Source organism: Dermacentor silvarum, chromosome 2, assembly GCF_013339745.2.
Source record: "Dermacentor silvarum isolate Dsil-2018 chromosome 2, BIME_Dsil_1.4, whole genome shotgun sequence".
In the NCBI taxonomy this organism is placed as follows: Eukaryota; Metazoa; Arthropoda; class Arachnida; order Ixodida; family Ixodidae; genus Dermacentor; species Dermacentor silvarum.
The window spans coordinates 55,992,847-56,015,791 of NC_051155.1; the positions used below are offsets into that span (position 1 = coordinate 55,992,847).

Consider the following 22,945-nt stretch of genomic DNA (forward strand, 5'->3'; position numbering starts at 1 on the left):
TGGCAAAGCTCCCTCTCATGTTTGAAGTCACATAGGGTGATGCTGTCCCGAATCCCTGACACCTGTTGCATGCTTTAAAGATGCAGTCATGAAATATCAAGCTATAAATATGCATTGTGATCATATTGTAGAAAACATAAAGGTGAGCCAAAGGGTCAAGGCCCCACGATACATGTGCTCATCAGTGTGTTCATGCAAAATATGTATGATAAATGCTCTTCAGATGCTCTTCACAGGTGCTGGGTCCCGCTTAAGAGATAGACTTGCCTTTTCGAAGCTTTCGTTTCAAGGATTGGGGAAATGATTTGATGGGGAAAGCCCTTCAGCAGTGGTTTGCCATTACTGAACATGGGGCTCTGAGCAGAGAAGCATCGTCAATGGGTCGGGAACATTAAGTGTCTGTTCCCAGTTTGCACAATGATTCTTGGGTGCGGTGTGAGTGTGTGTAAATTGGCTATTCTGAATAAAGCAACAAAATACTCACGTCAGCAGCACCATGTAAAAGAGGGCATTAAATTTCAGCCTGACTGAAGAGGAGCATACGGCCATTGTTTTGTGTTTGCAATGTCATTTAAATGGGCACTAAAGAACATCAATAAACCTGTTCAGACTGTTCATTCACTTGCCACGAAAGGGTTAATTAGCATGGGGAACTTGAAAGCCAAACTCCTCATTTTTATGTTTTTCTCCGAAATCTCGGCACCAGAACCTCAGTGTGACAGCATGTACTTGAAAGTATTTTCTCTTATTTGGGATATAACGAGTTTTAGCTTGTTTGTAAATGTATTTCTCTTTGCAAAATACCAATTTACCCAAGAGGTTTACAGTAGCAACAGTGTTCTTAGCGACATCTTACCGTATTTACACGATTGTAGGTCGACCCATTTTTTCAAATTTGGCAATCCAATGTTGGGGGGTCGACTTAGAATCGAAACCGAACCGTGTACCGCTAGTAACGGCAAGAGAAACGAGAAATCAGGGGTGCTACGGCGTGGTTACAACTTTGCACCTACGTTTTTATGGTTACGGTAGAAGCGTAGTGTAATAATTTACTGTATTGCATACATTTTGATTGCGCGCACCACGAGCGCACGGCTCTTGTGGGAGCATCGATCATGGAAGAGCCGCCGTTTAGGGGGTATTGGCAGATGGCGGAAAAGCCGCCGTTTGGGGGGTATTGGTAGCTGGCGGAAGAGCCGCCGTTAGGGGGGTATTGGTAGTTGGCGGAAGAGCCGTCGTTTGGGGGGTATTAGTAGTTGGCGGAAGAGCTTTTCTTTGAGATACGATTGTTTTCGACGGCCGCACGCATCTGTCACTTCTGCTGTTGTGCTGAATCGTCGCGCCTGTCATGAGTGCCAAGAACTTTCGGCGCTCGTTCTCAGCAGCGTTCAAACGGGCTGCTATCCTTCATGTTGAGGAGACTAACAACTGCGCAGCGGGACGCAAGTCTGGAGTCAGTGAACGTGTGGTGCGGCAGTGGCGGCTTTAGCGCGAGAAAATTTGGCCTCTCTGGCTACTGTGTGCGGGTGGGTCCTCTCTGCGTGGGGGGCTGTACCGCACGATGTCGTGCGGTCGTTCGCGAAGTGTGGACTCACTTTTGATGACGACGTGCTGTGGGACCGCAGCAGCTATGACGGCAGCAGTACCATTGAGGTCAACTCTAGTGACGATGAGTAGTCTTAGCAACCCCATCAATAAATTTCCCTTGTGTGAAATGCACTCGCGTGGTTTTTCTCCCCCCCCCCCCCCCCCAATTTTTTTTTTTGAGACATGCAATCTTAGGGGGGTCGACCTACATTCGAGTCGACTTACAATCATGTAAATACGGTATTACGCATAGCTTAACCAGAGATCACACAAAGGTGATACTGGAGTGGCCTGTCATTTTCGACATAACTGCTGGTGTATAGTGTTGGTTTTGACATAATTGTTAATGTGCAATTATTTTATGATTTTCCTACAACGAAAGCACTCTCGCAACACAAGAAATGTCGCTACCGGCTTTGCTAATGCCATCCATGACTCCAGTAAACTGGTAATCCGTAAATGGTAAGAAGTTTACAGACGGAGAAAGTTTGCAGACTCTGGTAGGTGCTTTCAAAGATTATAATGTCAAGGTGAGCTGGTGTGGGAACTTCATAAGGGTGTCACTACCTGTGTTTGCATCTTCTCTGGCTTACCAAGCCACCTCCAACATAATTTGTGGGCATTTTGGTTTTACAGAAGCATAGTGTAGGCACACGGCTGTACTCACTGTTTTCTTTACAATTCTTTTAATGCGGAAGCAAGTGTTCAGCTGGTTGTCCTTGCTCAAGTAGACACATTATGTGGCATCTTCTGGGGCAGTGTTTAGCTGGTTTCCGTTATTGCTTTTTGCATGGCATAGAAAGCCAATCTATGCTTCATCATGTTCCGTGGCTGTGTTAGCACAACTTCTAAGTGCCATTCTTTCTTTTCTCTGTGTTTTCTCGGATCGATTAGTCCGAGTTCTCCAAGCCGGAGACGTTCTACCTGTTCAACCACGTGGACCTGACCATCTCGTACCACAAGAGCGAGAAGGAGTCCTGGGGAAGTTCCTTCATCGAGGAAGGAGGGCGCATCATCTCCGTCAAGGTGCAGCCTCGGAGGTACGCGAGAATGGGAAGCAGGGTGACTGTCATACCTGCACTTTCTTGTTTCAGGCTTTCTTTGTAGTTGCTGCCATCAGCTTGTGGTTGGTTGGTCGTCTCTTTCTTGGGTGGTTTTGAAGGAAAAGGTTAGGCTGGCAACCTAAGGGCTGCACCACCTGTGACGTGTATATTTGGCAGAGTTGGCGACTGCAATGTATTTCTTAATTTGGACACATCAGTCAAGGGGCAAGGATGGTATAGAAGGCGACAAGCGTATGCTTGTCGCCTTCTATACTGGGCAGGCACTGCCTCTTCCAAGCTGGGCAAGGGTACAAGCGCATGCTCTAACTTTCAACTTGTTTGTTAGAAAATCATTGCAATTCTTAGTGATGCTTAACTTCTTACTATAACCTAAGGTGATGTTGCAAATAAAAGCAAAAATTAGGATTTCTGACGCAAATCACCAAAATTGAAAGTAGAAAAGAAAAATGGTAGGGGAAGCGAATGTACTCGAGTCCCCTTCTATACCATCCCTGTGTCTGGCTTGATGCCAAACAAAAATCTGGAATGCAGCAATGGAATTTGCATTGAAGCATACTGTGTGTAATGCGTGAAATTGTGGGAACAGTTCAACTGAGGCAACAATTCAACTGAAGACATAGTTTTCAGTAAACAATGCACGTAGGCAAAGATAGCAAGTGTCCTTGCTCTGCCACTTGGGTTGAGAACGAAGCCACTCCTTTAGTATGTAGGTATTTAAATCTGTTCACTGAGGGAAGCATTTCCTACACTCGAACCTTGTTATAACAAAACAGGGTACTATATTATGAAAGACGGGGAATAGCGAAGTAAATGAAATTGTCCTTAATACCACCATAGAGATCCATGTATTTAAAACCTCGTTTTTAAAAAGTAATATTGTACTGTCGATGGATATAACCAACTAGATTAACTTTCGGAACCAAAAAATACCTGAATGTTGCAAGCCAAGTATGGTCACTTTCCGCGAGGCTCGGCACTCGTTCGGCGTGGCAGTTCAAAACTCCCACGTCGTTGCATCGAATATGACGCTGTCGAGCAACACTGGCCTTTCTCAACCACATGGTCCTCGACCACGGCAGACTTTGTTCGCGTTGCAGTGTGCAAGCTGTGCTCTACAACCACGTCGCCATTTTGCTGATTTCACAACAATATGGATGTTTCTAATTGGAAATTGGGAGACCATCACATTGAAAAGAAGGCAACTATCGTAAATTCTGTCGCGTCTGATCATTCTCTTGCTATTTTATTGAAATCTTATAGCATTTGCGTTCATGTAGCAGGTCCGCAGGCCACACTTTGCACGTCTGAACTTGTGTGCCCCATTGGGCATTATTGCCACTATTGCAGTAATGGCAGTAATGAATTCAATGAAGTAATGTCAGCTCCCCCTTCAACTTAATTGTAATGAGTTTAGTGTATACCTCCAGAACGTCAAGTTTGTCGTGCTAACTACGCACTGCTCTGTTCTAGCATCAAACACAAGAACGCCGAGACGCCGACATGCGACGCAGGCGAGCACCTGACCCTTGGCCTCAAAGACAACGGCCCTTTGACCATCACCTACACTTACAGCGTGACCTTCGTGGTGAGTGGTATGACAATATCAAGGGTTTCGCTGTCCCTCGCTTTGGCTCTTGTTGTTGATACTCATAGTAGTGTTCGAGTAGCAGAATTTTTTAATTTAATCAAATACGATGTTTTAAAAATATGGATTTTGAATGTTCACTCAATCTTTTTTTGCTTCCAAAAGTTGAAGCGCGCAAAATGCAGTGTGGCTTCAACGTTGAAGTAGGTCTGTGTCCTACATAATATAAATTAGTGGTGGTAGTCGCACTGTACGGAATCAGTCATGTTGGCGCAGTGGCTGCCAACTGCACCGTTGACCATGTCGCTGCATGCTGAATGTACGAGAGGGGCACCCAGAGATGCTAGTCAAGCTACGAAGGAGACGTATTCTGTGTCGATTGCAGAGGAAAGGAGTATGGAACAGCTAATGTGGCAGTGCTTGCCCAGCTTGGAAGTTATAATTTCTGCCTTCAGTTGTCAGACTGCGCCCTCACATTCTAAAGTTTGTGCGTGCCTCTCTCGCAGAGGAACGACCACGTGCGCTGGTCGTCCAGATGGGACTACATCCTCGAGTCTCTGCCGCAGACCAACATCCAGTGGTTCAGGTGAGCGTTGCACCCTCACTCACGCACACTCCTATAAAGGAGCTCGTGTTAGGTAGCCTTTAAAAAAATATATTCGACAGAACGATCGATGCTGACTAAATGAACGAGTAGGAAATGAGCCTTAGCAATGCCTGACCATGCGCTTTACAGACAGTGTGCCAAATATGGAAACTGGGGAGCACCGGATACAGCAGCCAGAATGGTTTAGTGAGTGCTTAAGAGGGCAGTAACATTCACATAAAAGCGATATTCCAGTCACAAGGAGCGATCTCAGTGGCTCCTGCACATACCATATTTACTCGCATAATGAATGCACTTTTTTTCCCAAAAAATATCTGCCAAGTTGGGGTGTTCATTATGCTGGGTAAAATTTTGAGCGATATTTTTTCACGGCCACCTCATAAGAAGTCGCAGTTTCGCCCAAAAGGCGAACCATTGATTGCGATGGCAAATGCGTAGACAGCTATATAAAGTAAGGATAGTAGTTTTATCGGCCGCGTGAACTTGCAAATATTTGCTCACTATGTAAATTAACAAGCATGGTGTCAGCGTGCAAAGGCAAACATGAACTCGTCACACTCGATGACCGCGCGCGGGCACTCGCTGTCAAAATGCTGGCATGAGGTAGCTCAGCAGCAAGCGAAGTGACCTTCGTGCTGTGTATCGCTTCAGCGCAAACTGAGCGGCGAGAACCGAGCACGCACAAAAATATCAGCCGACGTCACACCCCGACGCAGCTCACTTTCAAGATAGGGCGCGTGCGGCGCGCAATGCGCAGTTGCTGCGCCGCCGCCCACCCTCCCCTCCCCCCAGCGTCATGCGTGCGACGGAATGCGGCGCGTTTCCTCCCCGCTTTCCTCCCTTGAACACGGGAGATCGAGCCGCGACCGTCGGCGCCGGTGGCAAGAATGCACCTGGAGTGTCTATATAATTGCTATCGCAATAAAAGTAGGAGACACATGGTACGATTCAGTGTCCGATATGGCTTCTGATGCAATCGTACCCACCATACACCATATCAAACGCCGAATCGTACCGTGTCTCTCCTACTTCATGTCAACAAGTTAAGGGTGCGTTCATTATGTGATTTCTTACAGAGGTGCTTCCAAGGCAGGTTACTCACTTTAGGTAGCCGTGGCAGCTTTACACACATGCAAAGGTGATAGCTTTAATTGACTATTGAAAAATGCTTACTCACACCAGTGTCAGACAATGTTCTGACACTGCTTGCTTGTGATTTTGGATTCGATTCCAGGCCGCATCCTGATGGTGTAATGCAAAAATTTATTTTTTGATATATTGAATATGTGACGACAAATATCTTGGTGATTTTAGCGTGGTGCATTGCAGTACATTTGAATGGTGTATGTAGTCACAAATAAGCATAATAAGTGCACAAAAAACACGAGAAAGTATAATAAACACAGTGCGTGGAGCAAAACAAAGTGGAAGACAATGACAGTATTTATATGGCACAGGCCCATTACACACAAATTATACATTTACAGTAGAACCCCGCTGATACGTTTTTCACAGGACCGTAAAAAAAACACTTAAGAGCTGGGAAACACGAGGATAGTAGTGGAATCTCGATGATACGATCACGGCTAATACGAATTTCCGGATGATACGAATTTTTCTGTGGTCCCGGCCGAGCCCCATTACTTTGCAACGTGCTAGAGAATGGTTGTAGTGAATCGATTTTCGGCCTGCGTCGGCTCATACGAATAAATGCCGCTGCACCGACGGCCACGAAAGAGAACAGCAGCGCGCAGTCATGCGCTTTCTTCCTTTCTCTTTTGGTGCAGACGCAGCGCCGGAGAGCGTGGAGGTCGCGTTTGGCGCTAAGAGTTTGAAGCGGTGGCGCTTTTGTTGCTTTTGTACTTTTCCTCCTTTTCTGCGTGCCATCAGACGGAGTGGCAGCTGTGCTTCGGGCCGCGTTCTTTGTGTTTGCGCCAGTTTGCCTAGTCTCAGCGAGCTATGTCTCGCAAGCGGAAAGCACTCTTTTTTAAAGAGAAATTAGACATTCTTCGAAAGGTCGATGAGGATCCCAAGAGGAAGCGGACAGAGTTGGCTAAGGAGCTAGGGCTCGCAACATCAACACTGAGCACAATTGTTGCACAGCGAGACTCTATCATGAAAAACGTGCTTTCATTCAACGTCAACGCGAAGCAAGCGAAGACCGCTCAGCATGTGAAGCTTGAGGAGACTCTCCTGACTTGGTTTAAAGAAGTAACCGCAGCTGGTGTAAATATTGACGGTAAAGTTTTGCGGGAGAAAGCCGACGAATTTGCACTTGCCCTGCACATCGATGGATTCCAGGCCTCAGGTGGGTGGCTGCAGCGTTTTAAGACTAGGCATGGTCTCGTTTATAAAAACGTTTGTGGTGAAGTGAAAAAAGCTGTCGAGGCAGTTGTCAGCTACTGGCTAGCGAAGCTGCCGTCACTCATCGCGGAGTATGAGCCTCGTGATGTTTTTAATGCTGATGAGGGGGCAGGTCTGTTTTTTAACCTGCAACCCGAGGAGAGCCTCTGTTTAAAAGGCGAAGCATGCAAAGGAGGCAAAAAAAGCAAAGAGCGCATTACGGTTTTCTTATGCTGTAACGCCGACGGATCGGAGAAACTTAAGCTTACGGTAGTTGGCAAGTTTCAAAAGCCCCGGTGCTTCAAGCGCGCGAGTCATTTGCCGTGTGTCTATCGCGCAAACAAAAAGGCATGGATGACGGCGGCGCTGTTCGAAGAGTTTCTGTCGCTCCTTGACAGGAGGATGGCTTGCAAGAATCGGAAGATTGTTCTGTTTCTTGACCAGTGCGCTGCCCACCCGAGGGAAGTAACGCTTCAAAACGTCAAACTTGTCCTTTTACATGCGAACACGACGACGCACCTGCAACCACTTGACGCTGGGATTATAAAGAACGTAAAGCACCATTTCAAGAGCCTTCTTGTGCACCGCCTACTTGCTAAAATTGATCGAAAGGACGAAGGCGACCTGCGAATAAGCCTCTTGGACGCCATCCATTTTATAGCTATGGCATGGGATCGGGTAACTCCGACTACTGTAGCGAACTGCTTCGCAAATGCGGCTTCTTCGGGAGTCCAGAAGAGGTGCCCCCAGAGCCGGAAGATACCATTGAGGATTGGGAATGGCTTAATGTCGAGTGCACAGCTGATGACTTTTGCATGGCAGATGACAATCTCGCCACCTGTGGTGCGCGCACGGTAGAAGATATTGTCGAAGAGGCCACATGCGAGGCTGCTGATTCTAGTGATTATAGCGACGACATAGACGTGGACGACGGCAAAACACCACCACCGGCGGCTGAAACGCTGCACGCGCTCTACGTTCTGAGGCGTGCTATGGCCGCGGATGAAATCAGCCACGACACGCGCACACGTTTTTATGGATTTGAAAAAAGTCTGCTAAGTGACCTGACGAAGAAAAAGAAGCAGAAGGACATCAGAGACTTTTTCTTCAAGAAATAAATGCTTTTTACGTACATTTGCCTGAGTGAGTTCACCTCTGACTCTTTAATTTAGCTACAGTCGAATCTCGTTAATTTGAACACGCTTAATTCGAACTGACGCTGTGGTCCTGTCAAACTTGCATGTATTCCAATGGGCGAAAACACCCGGCAATTCGAATGCGAAAGCATTTGCGACGGTTAATTCGAACATACCGCGCACCGACAACGCTCTTAGCAGCGTGCCAAATAACGTGGAGGCGCCTCCGACCGGCATTGCTCCGACACTGCCATAGATCAAAAGCTCAGGAGAGACCCCTCAATGCCGTGTGCGAAGGAAGGGGAAAAAAAGAAAAAGAACCCGTTCGGAAATTTCACCCTCTCTCAACTTGCAAGGTCACCGTTGCTGCATCGCGCCGGAACAAGCGTGTACGTGCCGACTAGAGTGTTCTAGACAACCGTATTCTAGCACACACTAGTGCGGACGTCTCAGCCACGCGGATAAAATGGCAGTGAACCCTTCTCCTTTATGCTTACTCTATTTTCTAATCACGTGTTGACCTTGCACGCTGCGGCTGCAGCGCAGAGGGAAGCAGCGGCGGAGGCGCAGTCCAGCCAACCAAACTTCCTACGCCGGCAAACACTCCCTTCCCGATAACGGCCGAAAACGAAACTTAAGGGAGCGGGCTAAAATAAGCTGGCGCTGGCACGGCGGCGGGCACGTACGGAGATAGTCGAAGGTGAGAGAGCTACGAGAGGGAGGGCGAGGGGAGCCACCGAAGCGGCGGAGTTGCCGCGGCCAAACCGCTTCCCTGCCGCCTTCCTCCCTCACCTTCGACGGCCTCCGCGCGCACCCGTGTGACGGCGCTGCCCGCTCCCTGAAGCTTCGTTTTTTGCCGTTATCAAGAAGCGACCGTTAGCCGGCGTGGGCAGTTTCGTGGCCCGCGCTTGCTATGCGCTTGCACGCTGCAATATTTCACGACTCGCACCATTCGTGCATCGTGCTACGGCGCACGAATGCTTCAAAAATACGTCCTTCTTTTAATGCGAACTTATTTTAATTCGAACAAATTTTCGGGCCCCTTCGAGTTTGAATTATCGAGATTCGACTGTAATTTTAATTGTTTCGATGATACGAATTTTGGCTAATACGAATATTTTTCGTAACACTGTGAGATTCGTATCATCGAGATTTCACTGTAGTTTTATCATCTGTATAAACTTGTAAACATTTGCTTATTAACTATATTAACAAGCTTGGTGTTAGCGCGCATAGGCAAACATGAACACATCACACTCGATCAGGGTGTCTACCAACCTGGAAAACCTGGAATTGACAGAGAATTTTGTCCCATCTGAAAAAGTCAGGGAATTGTCAGGGAATTTGTCAAAAACGTGGCCGGGTCATGGAAATTGACAGACGGAAGTCTATACGAAGGTTGATGGAAACAACCTTAACCCTAGATCAAACCTGATAAAGTTACTCCCTTTGCTTCAAACACAGTGAACAGCAGAACAAAAGTGTACGAAGACACAACTATTGTTTCTAAACACCATACAGCAAGTGCAACAGTAACGCAAGGCAACTCATGCTGATACAGTGTTTGCATGTCTTAGCTTGGCTCGAAAGCATTCCTGTTGGGCCAATGTTCATGCATTCGTATCAAATAATAAATGAGGGACCAGACTAACACAGCTATCGCACTCACGGGCACAAAGGGCTTCCTCCGTGCAGGAAGAAAAATAATAATAATAATAAAAAAAGCTGCTTTTCTTTCTTCATGCATGTGGGACCTAGCTGTAAAATAGTTTTTGACCGGCCACTAAAAAAGAACAGTATAGCCAAGCCAGCAATCCAGGTTCGATCCGATCCAATCTGCGCTGGGTTGCCGCCATATTGCCATTCTTCTGTCAACAAGGCACAGTTAAACCTGCTTATAACGAACCTCTATATAACGAATTCCTGGATAAAACGAGTTTTTCTATTTCCCACCGTTACTCCATAGAAGCACATGTATTTGAGACCTCTACGTAACGAAGTGGCAGCGAGAGACCCCCTCGAAAGACTTTTCCCCGCCGACAACCTAGAGATTTCGCTCCAAATTTTGTCATTTTTGCACGAGCAGCAACGGGAAGCACCTTCTCTGCCGCTACGGAATGCGAAGAGAGCGCACGTGTGCGAGGCGGGCCTGCATCTCTCGACCCGGTGTTCTTGCCACCGCGGGCGTGTACCTTTCCCCCTCCCTTCACTCAAACCTGATCCTGCCGCTTGCTGCAGCTAGCCTAGCCCACCAAGCCGGCAATCTCCTTTTCCAGTTGATGTTGCCAACACGCTGGCAGACGCTGTGACACATCACACTCTATGAGCGCGGACACGCGCTGTCAAACGCTGGCAGCGTGTGGAAGCGCCGCTGCAGAAGTGAGCAAAGTTACCTTCGTGCTGTTGTCTATCGCTTCAACGCAAACTGAGCGCCGAGAACACACAGCACGCACAAAGCTACGAGTCGCCGACACATCTACACTGCTAGGTGCCGCCATCATCGTCATCATCGCCATCATCTACACTGCTAGGTTACCACGATGCCGCCATCATCGTCGGGCACTCATCGGGAACAGGGTGTATTATGAGAAAAAAAAGAAAAGGAATCATGAAATTAATTGTATCATTACAAAGTATGAGCCCCACACGTTTCAATCGAATCAGCAGAATGCACTCATGCAGTTTGAGCATTCTGGTCCAGTAGAGTGTTGGCTTTTGTTAAACGTGTGGTACCTTGCCTGTGTGCTTCTGTATGCTTGACAACTTCTACTCTCCCTTTCCTTGCAGCATCATGAACAGCCTGATCATAGTGCTCTTCCTGACCGGCATGGTGGCCATGATCCTGCTCAGGACACTCCACAAGGACATTGCTCGCTACAACCAGATGGACTCTGGGGTACCTTGCTCTCTTCGTTTCCGATTTTTTTTTTTTATGGCTGATTCATTGTGAACAGCTTTCACTATTGCAGTATCAGCCGTGTTCATTATTGCAGTATCAGCACTTCATTTATTTTTTTCTTGTCTTTTACTTTCAATTACTTTTTTCGTGTTTTTTTTAGTTGCAGATAGGCGAGAAAAGCCACAGAAAGAGTCCATGTGGAGTGCAATATTTCTTGGAACAGAAATCAGGGCATGCTTCTGTTGTCTTCCATGCAACACATTACTGCTGGCGAGGCGAGGAAATTGCAAGGGCTGGGTGGCAAAGGAACCGCGTCCATGCAAGAGATGCCACCAGAGGCTCTAAATCTATGTTGCAATCCTCAGTACGAAGTTGAAGCTCCGAACTCGACTCGCTAGAGCTTTTCAAGTCTAACTTATTTACTTGAGGTGAAGAAATGTCCAAAAGCACCATGATTCTGGCATTGAAATAGGTGGCCATTGTCTCCACAGCTCTCATGTTTAAAATACGGTGGAGCCAGACTTCTGCTGCGTTTCCGACTACTGCGCCCTCAAAGAAAAAGTAATTTTTTCTGGGAAGCCGCTGCCATTTATTAGTGCAGCATTCACACCAAGATAGTGAAATGACTGCCACTCATCTGTGGCACTTGGTAGACGAAAGGAAATCTCTGGACAAGTGAGATTGGTCGTTGGCATGGAGAGGTTTAGTGGGTGCCTGCTACTGCCTTCACGGTGCCTGTAGCTTTGTGCGGGATGGCAGTATGACAGGGCTTGAACTTTTCTTTTCTTACCATTGCCTGGTACCTTTTTTCTGATAAAGACTTGATAAAGCCCTTGACTATCATGTGCTGACATAGCTTCAGTGTATGCACTTGCCGCTGTAGCTTAGCGACTCTGGCATCGCAATGCCAAGTTCAAGGTTGTGGGTTCAATCCCGGTCGGGGTGGCCGAATTTCAGTGGGGGCAAAATGCAAGAACACTCGTGTACTGAGATTCAGGTGCATGGTAAAGAACCCCAGATGGGGAAAATTAGTCTATAGTCCGCCATGGCGGTGTGCCTCATAATCAGATCATGATTTTGGGACGTGAAACCCCATTTATTACAAGCATCTGCACCGGTTTGGAATAGTCTTGTGCAGTATTATCTTGGGTGGCCATGAAGTCAGTCCTATGGTGATGTCTCTCTCAGCAACTGCAAAACGCAATGCCCACTTTTGTAGCTGTGCAAGCTGTGGTAGTTACTGGGACTCTTGTAGACACCGGTCCTCTTGCTTTTTTGCTGTCGTGCTAACTTGAGTACTCTTTCTTTCAGGACGATGCCCAGGAGGAGTTTGGGTGGAAGTTGGTGCACGGCGACGTCTTCCGCACTCCCCGCAGGGGCATGCTGCTCTCGGTGTTCCTCGGCAGCGGCACGCAGATCTTCTTCATGACCTTCATCACCCTGCGTGAGTGTTGGCCCCATTCTCATGGCCATCATGTTGTGGTGCCATCATAGTGACTCTTCTTTCGTGTAAGCTGCACCAGCTATGGAGATGTGGTCATGGTTTAGAAGGAACATTATACAGGGTGACCGAAAAATACCATAGCGGGAAAAAAAACCATAACTCTTCAACGAATGAACAAAACGAGGTGCACTTTATTTTATTCGAAAGGCCGTTCAATTCTGTAGAAGAACTAAAATTTAAGTTTCAAAATGTCCACCTCGTGCTTTGATACAGGCTTGAAGACGCTTCCGGAAATTCTTCAAAATAGCCGTGATGTCTTCTGTAGTGATTTCCTCCCAGGCCTTCTGCAAAGCACGTTTGAGCAATTCGAAGGATTTGTGCTTGAAAGAACACGCTTTTTGCTCCAGGATCCCCCCCAGACAGCGAAGTTCATTGGATTGAGATCGGGGGAATTTGAAGGCCAAACGTCCTTCCCCCTTAATTTGGGAAAGTTCACCTCACACCACTTGAGAGTCTTCTTCACTTCGTTGGCAGGGGCCCAGTTCGGCTGCAGCCGCCAGTCAGTGGTTTCTGCATTTCCTTGAGCCCAAGGAACGACGGCGTCCTTCACAAACTTAAGGGATCAGCTCACGGTAGACGTTAGCATGGAGTTTGACCCCTTTTGGCACAAAAATGAGCTTGGTCTTCCCAAGGCCTGAAATTCTGCCCCAAGCCATGATGCTCCTGAAAAATGTTTTTTTTTTTTTTTTTTCCCACTCTGATAGTTTTTGAAGAACCCTTCGGCAAACCCTTCAGCAACAATTCTCGGTGATTCTGTGAATTCCAAGCTGGTTCGACGGTGAAAATCTTCATCGGGGAACAGAAACCGGTTCAGGACTTGATCGCGGCTCAGCTGCTTCATCCTGCGGTACTTTTTCAGCCTGGAGGCCTTCATTTGGCCCATGAGCAGTTGTCCTTTCGCTGGTTTGTGCACCGTGAGCTTGAGATCCTCTTTCACGAGTAGCTGAATGGTCGATTGGCTAACTCCGTGCTCTCGGGCAAGTTTTCTCATTTCTCAGTGGACTTCTCTTCGTTTTCTAGCTGACTGCCAATTTCAGCTCCCGGGGTCTTGCCTTTCGAAGCCTCCCACTTCGCTGCCGGTCCTTGACTGCCCCGTCTCCTGAAACTGTTTGACGACGCGATGAACTTGAACACACTGCAATTTGAGCATCTTCACGATCTCTGGAATCTTTCAGACTCTGATTGTGGTGGGCAACGATTCTGTTGCGCAGCTCTTCAGAGTCCATTTTATCTAAAAATACGGGACACCAAGAACAGTAAAATAGCAGTTCTATTTCAAGAAAGCACAAGGAACACAAATTGAATAATGTCTGTGCTATAAAATGCAAACAATATAAAATAAAATACAAGGTGCTTTAGAGTGTTTTTTGGTCACCCTGTAGAATAACGTATTATATTAGTACTACTAATCTGTGGGGCTGAAACTTGGAAGGTAACAGATAAAGTTAAGAGTAACTGAAGAAATCCGCAATGAGCAATTGACTGAAAAATGAAAGGTGCAACATTAATAAATGTGAAGACTGCTATGTATATGGGTTGTTCAATAAATACTGAGACTGATGCTCTGTAACGTTTATTTATGAAAATTAATATTCAGCACTTCATTTCTTTCTGTATGCTCCCCAGTAAGTTAAATGCACTTGTCCCACCATTTCTACCACGTCTGGACACAGATGGTCAAACGATTGAATTACAAGTGGCTGCTTGCAAACACATCTCAAGTCACACTTGGCGCGACAATAGGGACCACCAAAGTGGAGCTGCATCATGTTCCGTATGAATTTCAAGTGCAATAAGATCCTATCGTGCCCCGTGCGCTGTGTGCTTTAGGTGCGAGTGAAAGCGTGTGAAGGTGAGACAAGAAAGATGGTGGCTTCACGAGTGCCACCTTCTCGCGCAAGCAAAGGGGGAGAGTAGGGGGAGGTGGGTTGTGGATGGTAAGTTGGCGCACGTCTCGATTTCTGGCACGCGTCTCAGCTGTGGCTGTGTCGGCACGGAATGTTTTCCGTTCTGGCTTTAGTTTCGTTCCACTGAAAAAAGTTCGGTTCTGGTTATGCTTCAGAACGAAAAAAAAAATGATTCGTAAGGATTCATAGCAGTTTTCGTTTGCATGCAAAAATTTTCGCACCGAGGTTATGTTAAAATTACATTGTATTTATTTTTATTTTTTCCAGAAAGTGAATTCTGAGATCGTGCTGAGTGCCTTGAGTAAAGGCACTGAGCATGATCTCGGAAGGAGCACTTCATCGAATGTACTCGCTGTAATTCGAGACTGCTGTTCCGACAAAACGAACACAAACGAAGTGTAGAACTTCGGTAACAAAGTGTTGTACCCATAGAAATCAAAACGATAAGCTATTAGTGCGCAAGCCCTGGGTTTTGCTACGATGCCGATCTGCTAGTGCACTGAGTGGCAGGCTTAGATTAGTGGAGCGCTCCACTGGCTATCGCTTGCACTATCCCTGCCTGAGATACGCGGTTATGCGGACCCCGGAGATGTGCACTAATTCTGACATTGCCTGACGTCGGTTATTTTGAACCGAAAACCGATCAAAACACTTCGGTTTCACTCCGAAAAAACATAATAAATAATGTTTCGGTTAGGTTTTCGTTCCGGTCAAAAATATTGTCTTGGTTTTTTTTTTTTCGTTTTTGTTTTCATTTTGTTCCAACACACTGCGTGGCTGTGCTTGGCTGTAAGTGCGGCTGAGCGCATACGCAGCTGCCCACCCTGCTTTAGAGGTAATCTGCTACATGTGCAAAGAGTGGGCGTGCCGAGACGACGTGGCATCATGTAACTGTCTTCTGGTGCATTTAGTATTGTAGGTTGCGTAATCTCGAGTTTCGGTGACCCATTGGAGCGAGAGGCCGACGAAGCATTCGCTCCCTGCTGCCAGAGCTTCTCATGATAACGTCGTTCCAGTTTGCACAACGCTATCAGCCGTGGGAGCGGAGTGCATGCGAAAGCGTGGCTGGCTTTGCTTAATTCATACTGTCGATGTGAAGATATTGTCGACGTGGTAGGAAACCATATCATTCGTTGCTGACTCCCAAATTTATCAAAATGAATTGTTTTCTCATTCAAATTTGCTTTTTTCAATTAATTCAGGAAATTCTGTGGCCCCTTTTCTTGAAAGAAAAACCGATCAATGACTACTTATTTGCATAGAAGGTCGAATTTCAATACAAAGAAATTTGCTGATTTTAATGGATTTGTTATATCGAGGTTTAACCGTACCAGCCCGATAACAGACTCTCCTCAATATAATTCTGTCACTCACTATACCTAACCTCTCGTAATAAAAAGATAATTGCATTGCATGACGAGACGGAATAAGGCACTACTTGTCCAGTTCTATTGGATGTTCAGAAACCAAGAACTCATTGACAATGACACGGGCAGTCGAATGGCTTCATTATCGCTCGACTCTACGCCTCCCGCACTTTCGCATTTCAGTAGTTTCGTTATCACATAGTGCTGCGCTGATTTTGCTGGCTCGCGAAACACACAAACTGCAACTAGCAAAGAATACCATGGCCATGTAATGTTACGGGATGCCCGAACGGTTCACGCCACTTGACCAATGAGCAGCCAGCTGCAGCAGCGAATTCAACGCTCAGTCTTCACTCAGTTTCTCCATGGCCACACATCTATGTGTTGCACACAAAAAATTTGGGCACGAACTTTCTACTGGGGAATTGTTGTATAGTGCATAACATTTTTTCTAATCATTGCTTTGGAAGCCTATACTGTACCATAGTCCCTCAATACTTTTTCTGGTCACGAAACTCCGCTGTCTCTATAAATTGCCCACTGACACACCCGCCTTCGTTTCAACGCGTCTCTCAGAAGCTTCTCCCTGTTGTTGCAGACACAGTTCTCTGATTGCTTGCGTGTTTTGCGTGTTCCTTTCCTGTACAACCTCTCGCCTGCGTTCTTACTGCGCCTCGGTCGGGCCAAATCAAAATGCAGCAAGCCTCTCAATGCAATCGCTTGCCCACGATAAATTCACGAGGGTGTTCTGTGCAACTTGTCTGCGTAATGCGCAGGCTTAGTGCAGTAGGTTTGAAATGCTGGACAATTTGTCTGCATTCTTGACTGAAGAACTTTGCAAAGTGCTGCAGCAGATGGAAATAAAATAGAAGTCTGGATTGGATGCAGTGTTTAAGAGACAGGGAGACCACAGAGTTCTATGTGACTGATTTAGCATTTTACCATCTCCTTCCTTCTCTCCGTGCTTGTCTGCCAATGAAATGGACACGAGAGGGGGCTGTGCTGTGTGCTTAAGCACCCTTTATCTATTCTGTGCAGTTTTCGCCTGCCTGGGCTTTCTGTCACCAGCCAATCGTGGGGCTCTCATGACCTGTGCCATGGTGAGTGAGTGACGCAGAGTCTTAGATTGGCGTAGCGATGTCATTGGGTGCCGTGATATTTCACGAGCTTCTCGGGTACGGTGACTGTAGCAAGCAGTTGTCAGAAGGGCTACAAGTGCAGGAACATTCTTCTAATTCAGCGAGAATGTGTTTCGTTCGTTAGCATGTACGTGTGTTTTAAGGCTTATTTTCCGAGACATTACTTGCCTCTTCCCACCTCAGGTCCTGTTTGTGTGCCTTGGAACACCAGCTGGATATGTCTCAGCTAGGATCTACAAGTGTGAGTATGCACTTTGCGTTGGGCAGACGGTGGCATGAGTCCGTGCTTTTGTGCAATGAAATTGTTGTGTGCAGTAACAAGCAAACATTGCTGCTGGTACAGCTATGCAGAGAAGAGAAGGGTACTGCCCAGATCAGTTAGTGGGACTGTACATTCTTAGAAGCTTCTCTTTTATGTTACAACAGTTTAAATTAGCAGAAACTATGAATTAACTGTATCTAGCAACTATACTTTCATATGTGTACATTTTGTGCCATGTTCTCTTTTCCATTGTTAGTCATGTAGTATCAACATTTGTTTTTTCAAAAACATGACCAGCAGTCTGCCCTGTGTAGGTACTGTTTCCCATGTTCTGCCCTGGCTCTGTATTGTGTTGCCATCATGTACCAGCCATGCCCACTTATCATTTTGTTGCCCATTGCCCAGCTCTTGTGCATTTCATAGCTGCAGAACAGTTTTCCCAATTGAGTTTAAGCGCAGGAGAAAAAAAAAGAAGGCTAGCAATTAACATGCTCTTTTGCCTTAGGAGCTTGTTTCTGTGGCTTGTTACTAAGATTTACAGTTATGATTACCTTGTTTCTACCGTAACCTTATCCGTAGCTTGATGCTATGAGGTAAATCAGCTTCCGACAACGTGACATTTTCAACTATCTCTCTCTCTCTCCTTTTTTTAAATATATAAATGAAGTTCCTGGGTCTTAAAACCTAAACAATTTACTAGGGAGCCCCAAGGCACCCTAAATGATATACTATAATAGCTTTTCCACAAACTAGTTTCGGTTTAATTTCTGGGGAGACATATGCGATGTGACATCGTGATGCAGACGGTGGTCACGTGGGAGCAGGACTGTGCGATGTTTTGGCACTCGCTGCGGCTTATTCGATTGCCTCTTTTGCTGCTACATCGGGTCGCACAAGTGAGTAGCAGCAGCGTCACAGATAACAGAGTCAGCCATGGCAAGTGCAAAGGGAATGCATTGTTCTGCTCCCTTGTGGCCACCGTCTGCGTCACATCATCGCAACTCATACACTTTCTGGGAAAAGAAAGTGAAACCGGTGCGTACAAAAGCTACTATGGTAAGTGATATGAGGGTTACTAGTGTTTTTTTTCTTGGGTTTTGAGGGCCAGGAACATTGTTAAAAGAAGAAGAAAAATAAAACAGTCGGAAAAAGCTTTCTCCTTATTGCCCCAGCTTTTTGGGAATGCCAATATTAGATTAATTAAATGTGGCTTGTAGTCAAATTCTTTATCGATACTGTCAGTGTGCTATGACTGTTACAGGTGTTGAAAAAGTAATTGGACAACATTCATGCATTTAACTGAAGCAAGTACAGACGTTGTGCGAGTTATCTAGTTTTAAGCCTTGGCCTGGGTGGATGTACGGACACGTTGGCAGTTAGAAGAACCCATGACAGCTGTGGCTGTAACATATCAGCAAGTATCTCGTCAATACAGTGGAACGCCACTAACTACGAATGCTGCTTCAAAGAAATTTCTGCTACAACAAGGCATTCTTGATTCTTTGTCGGAGGTTCATAGGAGTTAATGTGCATAAAAATTCTCACCACACCAAAAACTTTTTGTTGTTTCTACTTCAACAAAAGTTTAACTTTACAATTTAATTTACCATGGAGGCAACAGGAAATGGAAAGCCCTGTACATCACGGCACATGAAAGGACGTGTACGAAGTGTAAATCTCCACCAGAAATGGCTCTGCTGTGACGAAAGCATGGAAGCAGTGAAGGCCTTATTTTTGGAAATTTTTGTGTAGCGCCTGGCTAATAATCACAATATAATGAAATTTCTACTTTAACATATTTTTTTTCCGTGAGTTTGGTTATATAGCGGGCTTTGACTATGTCCAAAAAGCAAGGGCAGCCTCAGCTTCTAGCCAATGTTTATTTATTTATTTATTCAAAATGCTTTACAGGCTTGAAGAATGGGCATTGGGCAAAGGAAGCTTCAAAAAAAAAATTATCTGGTATAGACAGGATACAATCACACAAATCATAAGAACACATTGTTAATAATTATACAATGAAAAATGAAGTATACGCAAAGTCAGACAATAAAAATGCAAGAAAATAAAAAAAAACACAAAAATGCAGACAAGAAGCAATGCACAGAAAAAGCTGAAGTAAGAAATGCCTGTTTAGGTGACAACGTAATTTTTCTTTGTTAAATTTAGCTTCCAGGATATTGGGAACGTTGTTCCACAGGCGGAGGATACATGGAAGGGCAGATGAATTGAGAGAGTCTGTTTTACCATAGATGTGCGTGAAAGAAGGATGATTGCGTAATCTTCGTGATGTGAATGGAGAAACTTACACAGAGTTATCATTGATGGCCTTGATCCATGTACGTACTTGTGAAACAACGATGAAAGTGCTATGTCATAACGGGTGGTCAAAGGAGGAATTGATAAATTGTTTTTAATTTGTGTTGTGCTTGTGTTGTGGTTGTAATTTTGCGGGATGAATTGAAGATGTTAGCTTGCCGACTCAGCAGTTGTCACCGGAGGAATGCCACTGACAAAGGCAGGTCCCCTTGTCAAAACGTTGACTCCAGTGACATTCCTTGTTCGACCACTGTGGGTCTTTTCAAGCCTTTATTTTTCTGTGAACTTCCGTTTCCTTTTCTTTCATTGAAACCTGGTTTTGATAGCATTGGCTTTGCCAGCTTCCGTTGTTCCTAAGCATTTACTTTTCAATGAAAGATCTCAGTTGAGAAAATAGAGCAGATATTTCATCTGTTACAGTAAAACCTCATTACAAGAGACACTCAAGGGACCCGGGAAACATGTCTCTTGTAACCAAGGTCTCTTATAACCAAAAATTTTAAAAACACCGGAAAGTCGGACTAGATCACTTTATTATACATCAGCATCAACGTGTGCCTTAACACACCTACAGGAAATTGCTCAGTATGACTTAAAGAAGTCATTCATAGTAGTTTGTTTTTTAGTGACTGCAGATTGTATTGTCTTACTGCCAACTTCTGTAGGTAAAGCACTTCATTTTGCAAACCTTCCTGTTGCTCACAATACCTTTGAAGTGCTCTTAGATGTTCATCATCCTCAACTGCCGACACTTTCTGCCCTAATGACAGAAAGTATGATAACAGAAAGTTGGGTGCATTTTGTAGTCTCAACCTTGCGAAAAATGACATTCGGCTGCGGAACGGAAAAGAATCGAGCCAAGGGAATGAAAAGTGCAGCGCATGCCGGTTGGTACGATGTCGACCGCGTTGCGCGAGCGTGTCTGGGTTATGTCTTCTAAATACTGAATAATTTACTCCAGGGACCTAAAAAAGTTGTCCTTAGTAACTGAGTCTCTCTTGTAACCATGTCTCTTGTATGCGATGTTAACATGGGGAACATAGGAAAACCAACCAAACCATTTTCAAATGTCTCTTATAACCGAGTATCTCTTGTAACGAGATTTTACTGTACCTCCTCTTTTGTCCTCATCTTTCAACGCTGCCTAAATCAGCTACGAATTGCACCCCGGCTCACCCATCCATCTGTGCTTCCTTTGTTCGCCCGCTATTCAGTAATCATTATCTCCCACTTTGGATTTTGCTCGCCTCTACATGTTGTCATCGAGATAGAAGGTCACCCCCAAGTGTCTGTCCTTTCTGCCGCAGCCTTTGGCGGGGAGCAGTGGAAGCTGAATGTGCTGCTGACGGCGCTGGTGTGCCCGGGCGTTGTGTTCAGCCTGTTCTTTGCGCTGAACCTGCTGCTTTGGGCCAAAGAGAGCTCGGCCGCCGTGCCCTTCACCACGCTGCTGGCACTGCTGGCCCTGTGGTTTGGCATCTCGCTCCCGCTCACCTTTGTGGGTGCCTACTTTGGCTTCAAGCGCAGGGTGAGTGTAGCCCCTGCTTCATTTCCAGCTGATTAGGCACACAGCAGGGTGGCTTATAGGTGCAGGGGAGACTACTTCGTTTCATACATCAGGTGCAATGCTGTGGAAGCTCCGCAAGAAGTGCGGTCAATAAAATGTATCGCTCAGCGCGTTCCGTCTATGCTTTGCTGCGCGCCAGCGGTGCTTGCTCGCGCGAGCTTGCACGTGAGGCTGCCGCGACGAGCTGTAAATAAGTAAACAACGAAAAGCAAATTGATCTGAAACAACATGTTAGCAGCCATATGAGTACAAGGTGTGTTTGTTTTTAAGGTTAAATTAATTTTTTCGTTCAGAACTGAGCGTATATAAAGAACATTACAAAAATTGGTCAACAAACACCGAACTACTTCTAAGTGCGAATGCAGCCACTGCAAAAAGTATCTCTAGCCTCCACAGCGTTGCACCTGATGTATGAAACGGAGTATAGGGGCGTGCAGGTGTTTGTAATTGCAAATAGGAGTCAAACACTTCGTCAAATTGAAAATTTGATATGTGATCTTTTTTAGCCAGCACAAAAGTACTGCTGTATCTTATATTCATTACGCACTGATATAGGTGATAAGCATTGTAGATTTTCTTCCTTGTGTCCAGTGCTTCGTTGTGTGCGTGTTCATTATATCATGGTTCGACTCAAATGTGGTTGAATGCGCAACGTTGCTATAATTACAACTTAACCACCGTTGCTAAATGGCTATTGTGTTGCTTCTGCTGCGCACAAGGTCACGGTTTCGGTGTTTGGCTACGACGGCTGCTTTACAGTTAGAGGCAGAATGCAAAATAATGTTTGCGTGGAGCATTGGGTACACATTGAAGAACCCCAGACAATGAAAATTAGTGCTCTATAGTCTATACTGTGGCCCCTCTCATAGCCCCTGTTTTGGATGTCAAATGCCATTACTCAATGAATCCAATCAATCAATCAGTCAATCAATCAATTTGTTTTCTCAATTGCCTGTGTATTCTTGGCAAGATTTTGTTGCAATGCTGCCCTAACACGGTTGGTAAATGCATGCTTGTTGGAAGTAATCCTAGCTGAGGTGACAGTGCTTCGGGTGTCGTGATCATCTACCACCCGTTTAATCCGATCGGATATGATGCAGGTGCTGGAGAACCCCGTGCGGACCAACCAGATCCCCCGCCAGATCCCCGAGCAGTCCCTGTACACCCAGGTGGTGCCGGCCATCTTCATGGGTGGCATCCTGCCCTTTGGATGCATTTTCATCCAGCTTTTCTTCATCCTCAACTCCATCTGGTGAGTGTAGTTCGTGTGCTTAATATGCATTAGCGTCAAGTCGGCCTGGTGGAGCATTTGTTTGAGCACTGCATGTCTTTGGTGGAATGAAGGTTGTTCCTTAGAGAAAAACAACATGGCCACCAAATTTTTTTTTAATTCTGTGCTGCACCCAGGGCAACAGAGAAACCAGCTTGGCGTCACAGGGTCCGCGGTGTTTTCATATACTCGGGTAATTTTTATGCAGGAAGAGTTTTGGTTCGTTAGTTTGAGTTTTCACGGCTTCAAAGTAAGAAAACTATGTCCACCCATACCGGTCCTCATTTAATTTGTTTAAATGTTGCCTGCGTCCAGTTCTTGCGATCGGAAAACGATGGAGCCTGCAAAATTACTTTAGTCACTTGAACTTTTGTTAACAAGATGGTGGCTGG

At 45.8% G+C, this 22,945-nt stretch overlaps 1 protein-coding gene across 3 annotated transcripts in view; it reads left to right on the forward strand.

Moving 5' to 3' along the window:
* Positions 1-22,945, forward strand: part of LOC119441492 (transmembrane 9 superfamily member 2) — a 271,918-nt gene that overhangs the window by 35,920 nt on the left and 213,053 nt on the right. For all 3 annotated transcript variants that reach the window (XR_007465488.1, XM_049661346.1, XM_037706114.2), the window contains exons 5-13: positions 2,482-2,627; positions 4,122-4,236; positions 4,743-4,822; positions 11,110-11,218; positions 12,533-12,665; positions 17,038-17,099; positions 17,322-17,379; positions 21,027-21,244; positions 22,384-22,535. Coding sequence is in view for 2 of the 3 variants with exons in the window: in XM_049661346.1 (XP_049517303.1) it covers positions 2,482-2,627; positions 4,122-4,236; positions 4,743-4,822; positions 11,110-11,218; positions 12,533-12,665; positions 17,038-17,099; positions 17,322-17,379; positions 21,027-21,244; positions 22,384-22,535 (1,073 nt within the window). In the remaining variant the exon portion in view is untranslated. The remainder of the gene's footprint in view (positions 1-2,481; positions 2,628-4,121; positions 4,237-4,742; positions 4,823-11,109; positions 11,219-12,532; positions 12,666-17,037; positions 17,100-17,321; positions 17,380-21,026; positions 21,245-22,383; positions 22,536-22,945) is intronic.